The 11,171-nt window shown below is 40.0% G+C and overlaps 1 protein-coding gene across 2 annotated transcripts; it reads left to right on the top strand.

Annotated features, from left to right (window-relative positions):
- Positions 1-479: 479 nt before the first annotated feature.
- On the top strand, positions 480-9,735 carry LOC146331962 (cytochrome c oxidase subunit FA4). Of its 2 annotated transcripts, none has more exons than XM_084745411.1 (4): positions 480-679; positions 4,289-4,374; positions 6,981-7,044; positions 9,534-9,735. In XM_084745411.1, the coding sequence occupies exons 1-4, from the start codon at positions 638-640 to the stop codon at positions 9,588-9,590; spliced, it is 249 nt and encodes an 82-aa protein (XP_084601537.1). In that variant the 5' UTR covers positions 480-637; the 3' UTR covers positions 9,591-9,735. The 2 variants fall into 2 exon arrangements, with proteins under 2 accessions (XP_084601537.1, XP_084601527.1); XM_084745401.1 differs by lacking the exon at positions 480-679 and adding an exon at positions 3,935-4,165.
- The last annotated feature ends 1,436 nt before the right edge of the window (positions 9,736-11,171 follow it).

Below are 11,171 nucleotides of genomic sequence, written 5' to 3'. Positions count from 1 at the left end.
AAGCCACTCTGCAAAAGCAGCGCCGTTTAATAGCCGCCGGGGGACGATTTTAAAGTTTTAGAGTGATGACTATCCATAAAAAAAGTGGCTCGTCATTTTAGAAACGACAATATAACATGAAACCATCCAACACAATGGCTGCACTCTGGGTGTGAGGTCTGAACAAGAAGCCATTACAGGAGCGGGCTGCACTGCTGCTGCACTTTCAAGAAGAAATGTCTGAAAAATGTCTCTATCTGTCGTGTCAGTAAAAATCTGAGTTTCAGTACCTGCAGTTTTGTTGTTGTGTAACAAAACACTTTAGGACACCGAGTACTCAATGAGCCTCAGTGGAAACATACAGTGTCCTCAACAGATGTGATTATGAGGATTAGGACTGTCTCACCCTCTCTCCCCCCGGCTCCCTCTCGCCTCTGACCCTCTCACTCATCCAATGGGAGGGTGGCAGGGAGGGAGAGGAACAGATTGGCAACGGGTTTGTCTGCACTTGCCAACATACAGTACTTCAGCTAACAAACAAACATTCATTCACATGGATACATTCGTCAGGCTTTAGCTCTCAGTTTTCTCTCTCTCTCTTTTTTTTTTTAATATAGTTTAGTCATTATTTCTTTCTTCTTTTGGAAGAATAGCCAAGATGATTAAGACCATGTTTGAACATGCGAAGAAACATCCAGGGGTAGGTTGCATCATACTTACATATCTACTGAGCTCTGTGATTATTTCTATGACTAACATCAAGCACTTTTTCTCATAATGTACAAAAGGCCTAAAAACAAACTGTAAAGGTAGATTGATTTTTTCTATAAACTTAATGGTTTGTATAGCTTTTGTTGGTTCTTGGCTATAGGTTTTCAAATTTAACATTTTAGGTTATCAATTTTGAATCTACTAAATTAGAACTGCAACAGATAGTCGATTGTTATTATTTTCAATTATTAAAGTAATTGCAAACTATTGTAATAAGTGATTCATTGTTTTGAGGCATTTTAAAAAAAAATAATGTCCAACCTCACTGATTTCAGCCTCTTATGTGGATATTTTCTGATTTCTGTACTCCTCTATGACAGTGAACTCAATATCTCTGGGTTATGAGCAAAACAAGACATTTGAGAACAACAGCTTGGGCTTTGGCAAACTTTCTGTGCGTTTTTTTCTGACACTGATCTGATATTGACCAAATAACTAACTGATTGATCAAGAAAATGATAGACAGAATAATCAGTAAAGAAAATAATCATTAGCCCTACAATGGAAGCTAGGGAAGACTTACTTTGAAAATGAACATACTGCACATACAAAACAAGCAATTACAAAAAATATCTCCATGGGTTCTGGGGACTTGTGATGAGCATTTTGCATCCTTTTGTGACATTTTACAGACAAATGTATTGACATTGATATAATATTAACACCTTAACCAGCACCATCAGTTGAATGACTGTGAGATGGAGCTGACAGCTTTAAAAGCTAGTAAGTGGATCTTTGAGCTTGTATTCTTTTGTTACACACATTACACACAACAAACCATTATAATTACTGATTTGCTCATCTGAATCGTTTAAAACAGGTACTGTGACTGAACATAATTACTTTGTATCACTGGCATGTTAATTTGCTTTATTACTATCACAATAAAATGAAGAGAAACAAAGTAAGAGAAAGACACAGAAGCTCTCTGCTTGTTTTTTTTTTCCTGTTGCCTCACAGCTACGCTGAGGGTGACCCAAATTCGTGGATTGACAGGGCTGGTTTGGCAGTGCACCAGAAAAGTAATAAGGGCAGCAACAGTATCGAACCCCAGCGAGTATAAAACACTTCCTATATCGGTCAGGCTGAGTGGTGAGAGGTGGAACACTCACTTTGTGGCACGATATGAAGATATCAGCACCAGGGAGTGGACAGCTCCCTACACACAGGCTTGTCTTGATTATTCACTGGTTGTGTGTGTGTGTGTGTGTGTGTGTGTGTGTGCATGTGTGTCTATGGGTGTGCATGAGTCATCAAAGCTGACCTGCTTCCATGTGTTTGTGTGTGTATGGCTGTTTGTGTTTACTTCAATGATCGTAACTGAGCGTCTGCACTCAGCATATAGTGTGTTCAGTGTGGACTAGTGTGTGCGACCTAGCATGTTCATATATGTTTATGTATGTTTGTCTGTGTGTGTGTGTGTGTGTGTGTGTTTGTGTGTGTGTGTGTGTGTGTGTGTGTGTGTGTGTGTGTATATATATATATATATACGTGCATGCAGTAAAAACTTGGTGTGCATGACGTTTTTTCCACAGTGAATCTGGAGAAGTTGAGAAGTTCATAGTGACCATATTTGGAGAACTTAAAACCTATGCAGGGCGAGCACACCACAGCAGACTGCTAATGAAATACAGTAAATGGCTAATTTATAGTTGATTGACTGCAATTCTGTTAATCTATTCACTCACTGGTTTCAGCCATAGACAGTATAATAAATAGTTGGCAGAGGGCCTATGACATCACCCATATGTTTCTGAGAAGTCGTGAAGCTCTGTGTCCTAGTTCCAACTGTCGCCATTATGGCAATGCCTGCTCACCCAGCTAATCCAAAAATGGGCAAAGAGGTGGCGTATGAGTGGAAAGTTTAAGTCTCAATATAACATAAAATACAGACACCAAAAACTGTTTTTGGTTCCAGACTTCACATCATAAATTTCATAAACTCACTTCTAAAAAGAAGTTTGTCTCGTCACTTCGTCAAACTTCTATAAATGATCCCTTTTGTGACTGCAGGCACTGTGGCTCGTTCGAAGGAAAAAATGACCCTGCAGCGGTTCTAAGAGTTAATGGAATGTTGGCAGTTCTATATGGGGGTCTATGTCACATTTGGAGCAATCTGGTTTTATTTTTTAGCAGCTTTGTTTCAACATGTTAAATGTGAGACACTGCTACTTTTGTCTTTTTTTAATATAGTTGCAAATGCAATATTTTGAGGTTATATACTGTTGATGGGACAAAACAAAGAATCTGAGGGCATCGCTTTGGGCTCTAAGCAATTGTTTTGGATATATTTTAAAATATTTGGCAACTAATTTTCTTTCGATTGACTAAACCATTAATGGAGTAATTGTTGCAGTTCTAATCACAACCAATTTGAAAATTGATTAATTGTTTAAGTAATTCTTTCAAGCAGAAATGATTTGATGAATAATGAAGAACTATATTTAGTCAGCAATGACTAAAGTATAACTCTTAGTTATAGCAGTATTGACTGACAGATTTGCTCAGCTGTTTGCTGTCAAACTGCACTTTGATACTTGTACATCTGATCACTTAAGTAAAAGTCTGAAGAAGGAGGTCCACGTTCTGAGTCAGAGTTGTTGGGATATTCTCTTCATCTCTCTCAAGCGCCACTTTAAGGTAGTGAATATCAAAGTTTCATCACCAGACAGTCTCCTAATCAACGACAAGGCAAGTGGCGACGCAATCAGACAGAAGACAGATGTCTAGATACAGCTGAGTAGAGACATCCTTCAGTTCAACCTGATCAAACTGTCATCTCTTAACAGCTTGACTAGATCTGTGTGGGCTGAGAACAGCTGTTCACCAGTGGTGCGACTCCCCACCCACCCACCCACGTTTCATACATACAGTATCACATAGCAAAGTAAAGCAGACAGGGAATGTATGGCGGTGTGGTGTTGATGAATAGATGCAGTGCGGTGAGAGGATTGACGCAGCTAAGCTTTGGGTGTTTAAGATGACATATCACATTATCCCCCTGTCCCCCTAATGTGCTTTTCTATTTTAATTCCTGTCATCATCACGGTGCAGAACATCAAATAAAAGTGTGTCTACGTGTGTGTGTGTGTGTGTGTGTAGGCGCACAAATTCGTGCCTGTGTGTGTGTTACTTGATTTACGTGCATGTGTTTACTAGATGGTGTGTGTTTGTGTGTGTGTGTGTGTGTGTGTGTGTGTGTGTGCATGTGTGTGTGTGATGCTGTCGCTCAGCCTGACAGGTATAGTGTTGAAGAGGAGAGGCTGGCACACACACACAGACACAGCAGCTCTCTCTTCCAGCGCGTCCTTGCCCATTCAACCCAGGCTGACAGTGAGCTGCCTCACACATGGCCTGGGCCTCATGCATATGGAGGAGGGCAGAGAGAGGAAAAACAGGAATAACAACTACCCGTGTATGTGTGTGTACAATCTGTGTGTATTTTACACAGGTGTATGTTCATGGTACATATCACAGCCAAGTTTACCTTCATGTGTCTCTGTGGTCTGGGACTAATGCATTCCTCTCCTCTCCTCAGTTAATCCCTCAGTTTTTCTTCTTGACTGTGGGCATCACAGGGGCCAGCTTCTATCTGATCCGTCTGGCAAGAGGACCTCATGTGACGTAAGTTTGTCATCTGTCTAAACGAGTAGCCACGGTAGCGACTATCAGCTCAATCCAAACCTTGTTACATAAAGCTGGGTATTATTTGAGAATTTTTAAAACTGCCAGCAGAGTTGGGTTCTGATAGGCAATGGCTGCCCTTTGCATCTGGCTCCAGGTTTGCAATAAACTCAAAATCAAAGGCAAAACATTTAGGCAGCAGGATTCTAATTTCTAGCTAGCACTGTCTGTCTCTTTTGCCAGTTTCCAATGGAGCCTCCTGGAATTCAGATCAAACTGTGAAAACATCACGCACCAGCACCACATTCTCATTATGCTGCGCATGCTCTGGTTGCAAAAACAAGTTAGAGACCCACATAATGCCAAACTCAAGCCCTCAAAATGGCAGTCCACAAACCAATGTGTCACTGTTGGTTCACACTTGGTGGTGATTCTTCTTTGGTGAAACAATCCAGGTGATCAGTTTCAGGGGACAGAATCTCCTTTATTTATTCATGTCACGTAAATATTTTAATGTTTTTGCTACTGACCCGAATCTGGACCTCCAGCAATGTGAGAAGGTCTACAAAATAACTGTCAGCTGTTCAGTGTGACAGGTACCTGAATATGAAGATGAATTCGGTGACCACTTTGTGTGTTCTGCCATCTAGCAGGACCGCCATTACTGCGGTGCCACGTCGTCGTGTCTGTCACTCGATGTCTGCTGGTCGTCTCTTAAAGGGAATCCAAAGATTTGCTAAACTCTTCTCATGGTTTCAGTTAAAATGATCACTCTCACAAGATCTTTTGTAGGTCTGGTGTTCCCCTCTAGACATAGTGCCTGCTGATATTAGACAGTGGTCCTCAGTAACTGAAGAAAGTTCCTTTTTCGATTGTGATACTAACTGGCAATAGCCAGAAATAGATAATGGAGAAATAGAGAAAAAAATGGACTACCTCTGCCACATTACAGTGATGAAGAGCTGTGTAACATATAAAAAAGATATATGAAATCATATTTTTATAAGTATTCAAGTATTCAAGATTTTCAGGAACAAAGTCCTCTCTGTTATATTTGGTAAATTCTTGATCCACTTCTGGCAAACGCCAACTGAATCTATGCAGACAGGGGCACTCTATGAAGTAAAGGCTTGTGTATTTTGCATTGTATTTGTTGACCAAAGTTAAAGTTTGACAATAGTGTTAGAACAGCCGAGAACTGTACGTGTAAGTTTCTCCCAACTTTTGACATCATTGTCCCCACATCATTGCAAAAGTAATGTTACATTAAAAGTACATGTAAAGGTAGAAAATGAACTTTTTCTTTAATTAACTTTTTATGACAGCTTCAATTCAGGCGTGCACATACTGTGGGGATGACTATTACTTTCACAAAATATTAATACTATCAGATTTTTGATAAATCATCATCAGTTAAGTGGATATAATAACTAATGACGGCGCTTTTCACATCAACATAGTTTCTCGCACACACCTGGAAGAGGAGGGTGAGGCAAACACTATTCAGTTGATTGCAACCAACAACCTCACCACTAGATGCCACTAAGTCCTACATACTGGTCCTTAAAATTTGTTTGCTAAAGACGTTTGATAAAAACGTACACTGAATGGAATGTTTTACAGTTAGAAAAATAGACTTATTACTGCTCTGTGATGCAGAAACTATGTACAATTTTATTTGGCCAACATATCTAATAAATACATATGTAATGAGTTGAAATCTGCAGATAATCATCAGCCCAAAGGTTGGGCCCTTTTACAGATGTTGAAAGTGAATCTTATTAGATTAGAAGGGATTGGAAAAGGATTGGGTTCAATCAGCAGATACTGGATTTAGATTTGATACAGTAAAATGCTGTGGAACGCTAACAGTAATGCCATCCATGTGAGTGCACTGAATCTGATATCAAAACAAAGCTTTTATGATAGATACATAGGTTAATAACAAATGCAGCTGGCTGTATGAAACTGTCATATCTCTGAGGCTGCACTGACCAAACTGAACTCAGTGACCGCACACATACAGTAAATGTGCACTGTCCATGTCCTATTTTGGGCCACACAAGGCCACTTGTTCTGAGGGTCAGCCATAACGGCTGACCTCATCACCAGCTGGTGATGAGTGCTGTGGTCAGTGGCTTCCTCTCTCTCTCTCTCAGATGGTCTAGTGCTTGTGGTAATGGAGAGAGAGGGGGAGACATGCCCGCTCTGCCATCACTCTCCCGGTCTCTTTGTTTGTGCTTTGGCGACGTGACGTGTTGCCAGAGGGGGAGGAGGAGGGATGGACAGTCACAGTGGAGTGCTGTGAAATCCAGACTTTTTGGTTAATGAACAGAGGATCACTGCCAAGTCACTGGGCTGAGTTCACCTCATCTCATAATCATCTCTCTTTTTTTCCAACTTCTATGTATTTATCTCCTTTTGTCTCTGTCCTTCTGTTCCTCTGTGCTCTTCTTCCTCCTATTTGTTCATTTCTCTTCTCAAAGTCTTCATCTGCTCTTTGTGTTGCTCTTTGCCTCCTCCATCATGCACAACTCTCTCATTCACATGTTTTTATTCTTTCTTTTTCTTTGTTTTGCATGCCCTGAATATTTCCACATTTGCAGCCTGTGGGACAAGAAGAACAACCCAGAGCCCTGGAACAACCTCGACCCAACCTACCAGTACAAGGTAACTACTCCCTAGTCACACAATGAGGGGCCACATGCCTGCTCACACCAATCATGGTTGCTAGAAAACTAATCTAGACCATAGACAGTACAAGAAAAAGTGGATAGTGCCTCTGGGTTTGAAAAGTAAAGCCAATGTGGAAGTGTTGTAATTCTGCATTCTCAAAATGACCCTACCTCCCAGCTGATTTATGACCTCAGTAAACAGTTTCTGTATGAGTTTACTGTCAAATTTAGGGCTACACCTATCAATTATTTTTTTTGATTAACTTATTATGTTTTATGATTCAATAAATATCAAAAACTTGTCTCATTAATAGTGCAATATTTTATTTAATCATAATCCTGAAAAATAGAGACATAAAGCACATTAGAACAATGATAACAATGACATATTTTTAATGTCCACCCTATTTAATAGACTCCATGTCAGACGCCTGATCAGAAAATAGGAGCTATGATGCATGTTAATCCAATAACTTATCACTGTCAACCCTTAAGTGAACTGAAAAATCTGTATTTTGATTTAAAACTTAAACTGGTTATGACATGGAGTTATTTAAGTTCAGGTAAGATGAATCCCTGGTAGTGTATTTTTGCATCAGTGTGGGCCAAAAAAAAAAAAAAAAAAAAAAAAAACGTTCAGAATTTTTCAGGCAACTGAAATAAATTAGAAACAAACAATCTGTAATGTTATTTTTTGCCATTTCTCACTCATGTGGCTGACAAAGTGAACAGACAGTACAAAACAGTTGAATAACACCATCCGATGACGCATGGTTTAAAGTTAACAGCAGCAGTGCAGATATCACTTTTAACATGGGGGTGATAAAGAAACTTCTAGAAAGTCTAATTAAAGTGACTTCTACTGACAGAAATATGTTCCACGTGTTGATAATCCTCATACGTCGCGTCTGGGTGCCGACAAAGTAAACGGCGTGATGCTGCAGCTGCAGGAGGAAGACAGGATGCTCAGTGCTTCAGTTCCAGCACTCAGAGTAGTTTCTCCTGCTGTGATAAGTCACGTCCAATTTGTGGAGCTAAAGAGAGCCAAACTGTTGTGTCTCTGTCTAAAATACACCAACACTTTAGATGATCGCGCTGAGGCTCGATGTGTTGACATACGATATGCAAATCAACATATTTTCGTAATCAATGACGTTGATTACGTCAATGAATCGCCCCAGCCCTGGTCTCAATTGCTAGTTCTCTTGGTGTCCTGGTAGTTCAGTTGGCAAATTAAAGTCAACCTTGGGCAAGTAGGTTTTTGACCTACTAGCCCAACTGGGTAAGAGAAAAAACATTAAAATTGAACCCTGTGTAGTCCATAAACCAGTTGGGGGTACCCAGATGGTTTGGAAAATAGAATCAAATAATGAAGGAAGTAGCTTTTTACATTACATTGCCTGTACCAGTGATATAATGTGAGTTCAGTAGCTTTCATGTGTTACACAATAATTCCTGAACAGTCTCGAACAGACAGAGAGGTTGCAAACACCAACCTGATTTTTTTGGAGGGTGTCACGACTTGAAAAGTTTGAAAACCACTGATCTAGACACTTGAGTCAGTGATGATCTCACATTCATCATCAGCCTAACAACCCACCAAAATAGATTTGGACCGACCAGTGTAGGCAAAACAATGTCAGATCAACATGGCTGCTTCCTGGCTTTCTTCACATCTGTTCAAACAAAGCAAAACAAAGTGTCTTTCAAAAACAAATTAAGGCAGATGGAACCGGCAGCTTTTAGCGGTTGGTAATAATTTGCCTTACCTCTTGAACAAGGCCAGAGCCACAGACAAACTAATGAAATTATTAACAGTGCTGACCTAAAATAAGAGCAGAAAAACAACCAACTGACAAGTCCCCGAAGAGAAGATGTGGATGATGTGTTTTTCAGAAAGAAAGAGCATTTTCTGAGGGTTTCAAGGCTGCGTTGCTTGCCAGTGGAATGAAAGTCGCTGCAGACAAAAGGTCAGGACACGGCATGTTTAATTCTCGATAGCGAGGCAAAGGTCTCGCATCGAAATTCCACTGAAGTCCAAACAATGATCGTAATGAGGAGGGGGAAGCGGGAAAGAGAAGAGGGAGAAGGGGGGAGTCGAGGGGTTTAATGGCAGACCAATCAAGAAAAATACACGGGGAGAAAATAATCACTGCCAGTGCAAAAAAATGTGAGTTTATCATAGTTGAAGGGCTGTGATGTATGCAGAACACATGCTTGCAATCACACAACATATATATCATCCATGACATATGCAAACTGTTGTCCTTAAAGACTCAGCAAGACAAAAATATGGAAAGTAAGGTAAATTAGTGTGTTTGGGTTTGTGTGTGTGTGCATGTATATGTGTCTATATTTGCAATGAAGGGTAATAAAAATGTTCACCCCTGCCTCTTTTTTTTTCCACGCCGTCTCCTAAAGACAGCACTGATGAATCTAATTTAAGCAAAACAGATTTAAATGTATTCCTCCTGCCTTCCACAGTTTGTGGCCATCAACACAGACTACAAGAACCTGAAGAAAGAAGGCCCTGACTTCTAAAGATCCTCAAGGCAACTCCAGGGGCACCAAGTTTGGCATGACCTCCCACTGTCGCCTCAGGGATGTGAAACATCTTCCTGACCATTTCCTTGATTAACACTGTAACCCTGTGAACAGAAACTATTAAAGATCACATGAGACTGAAGGCTGGTTCTTTATATTCATTGTAGTATACATATCTACATGCTGCACATTCATCAAGTATTTTACTTTGGATGAATATTATTAATTTTGACTTTTTCAATCTACAGTGATAATAATGATGAATGTCTGTGTTAATATTTTCTGGTTGTTCTCTTTTGTGTATGGACCCCTCAGCTAAGAGGTCAAAAGTCTGATACTGAAAAGTAAGTCTTAAACAGTGAAGCTTTCTTTAAAGCTGCACTGAGTAAAAGTTTTATAATGGCAATGGATCAAAAGACTGCAAATGTGAAAGAGGTCACTTGTAGTGACAAACCCACAAAGAATTATCACCCAGGTCTGCAGTTCCTCTCAGCTCTACGGAGCATTTCAGCATCTTTTCGCTCATTGTTTTGTTTTACTGCCCAAAACTTTGCTGTCAAGATTCAGTCTTCACTCATCAATAGAGCTGGAGTGATTTGTCAACGTCATTGATTACTCTACAGCTATCCTCTCATACTACTGGACTGGTCAGCCTATTTGTTTTTCTGTACATTCATGAGTGTATACTGAAATACCTCTGTGATTCACACTTTTTGAAAAAAATTCACACATCAGCAACAGCCGTTACTAATCAAAATGTTTGAGATCACAAAGTGGTTCCAGTCAGATATTCCTTTCAGGATGCCTGACAGAGATCTGCACTCTAATAAGTGCACTCTTCCAGTTTGTAAAATACAGTGAAGATATGAATGAAAACTTAGTGCCAAGACTCACAGGTTCTTTAAAGTTTAGGTTGTGGAAAGTCTCAGGCCTTGCATGAGTTGCGACAGTAGTAGACACCTTATCAAGTACCAATAGGTTAAAGAGACTCCCTGCTCACTATGCCACCCTGCTCTACTAAAAATTGCTATGCATACCATGAACAGCTAGTATTTGTGGATGACTGTGTTAATAAACTGATATGTGCAAAGCCAAAACTAAAATCTTGCTTTTAATTTCCGAGGGAAAAAAAACATATTTACTACACTCATCACATCACAAATCCAGCACTGCTGGGACAAGCAAGTCACACTTGCTCACCTGCTGAGATATGAAGTTACAGATGAAGAGGACCAAAATAGAAATCAATCACGAGATGAATATTCGTGTGGGTCATAGAGCTCTTTTAAACTAGTTTTCAGTCCCAGGAAGATGCAGTCCAAAGAGACAAATCACTGGACTGTTTGATCACTGCTTGTCTGTAAAAACCCAAAACATTATTTTCACTTAGGTATGGAGCAAGAAAACGACAAGACTCAGAAACAGTAGTTTTCTCTAAATCTGCCTCCTGCTGGCATAATTCTGCCATGTTGGAGAGTTCATTGAATGATGAATGTGTGTCTGTGTGTGCACTCTCACTCAGTAGTATCACTGGACTACAGACAACAACATAAAGTCTCACTCTAATGGCACACAAAC

The sequence above is a fragment of the Lutjanus erythropterus genome, chromosome 2, assembly GCF_056507025.1.
Source record: "Lutjanus erythropterus isolate fLutEry1 chromosome 2, fLutEry1.hap2, whole genome shotgun sequence".
Classification (NCBI taxonomy): domain Eukaryota; kingdom Metazoa; phylum Chordata; class Actinopteri; order Lutjaniformes; family Lutjanidae; genus Lutjanus; species Lutjanus erythropterus.
This window is presented reverse-complemented; position numbering and strand designations above follow the sequence as displayed.

Coding starts and splice junctions, on each gene's coding strand:
- LOC146331962 (XM_084745401.1), top strand. CDS start 4,100: ATGGCCTGGGCCTCATGCATATGGAGGAGGGCAGAGAGAGGAAAAACA. Junction 4,166..4,288: donor CAGGAATAACAACTACCCGT/GTATGTGTGTGT, acceptor TCCTCTCCTCAG/TTAATCCCTCAGTTTTTCTT. Junction 4,375..6,980: donor GCAAGAGGACCTCATGTGAC/GTAAGTTTGTCA, acceptor CCACATTTGCAG/CCTGTGGGACAAGAAGAACA.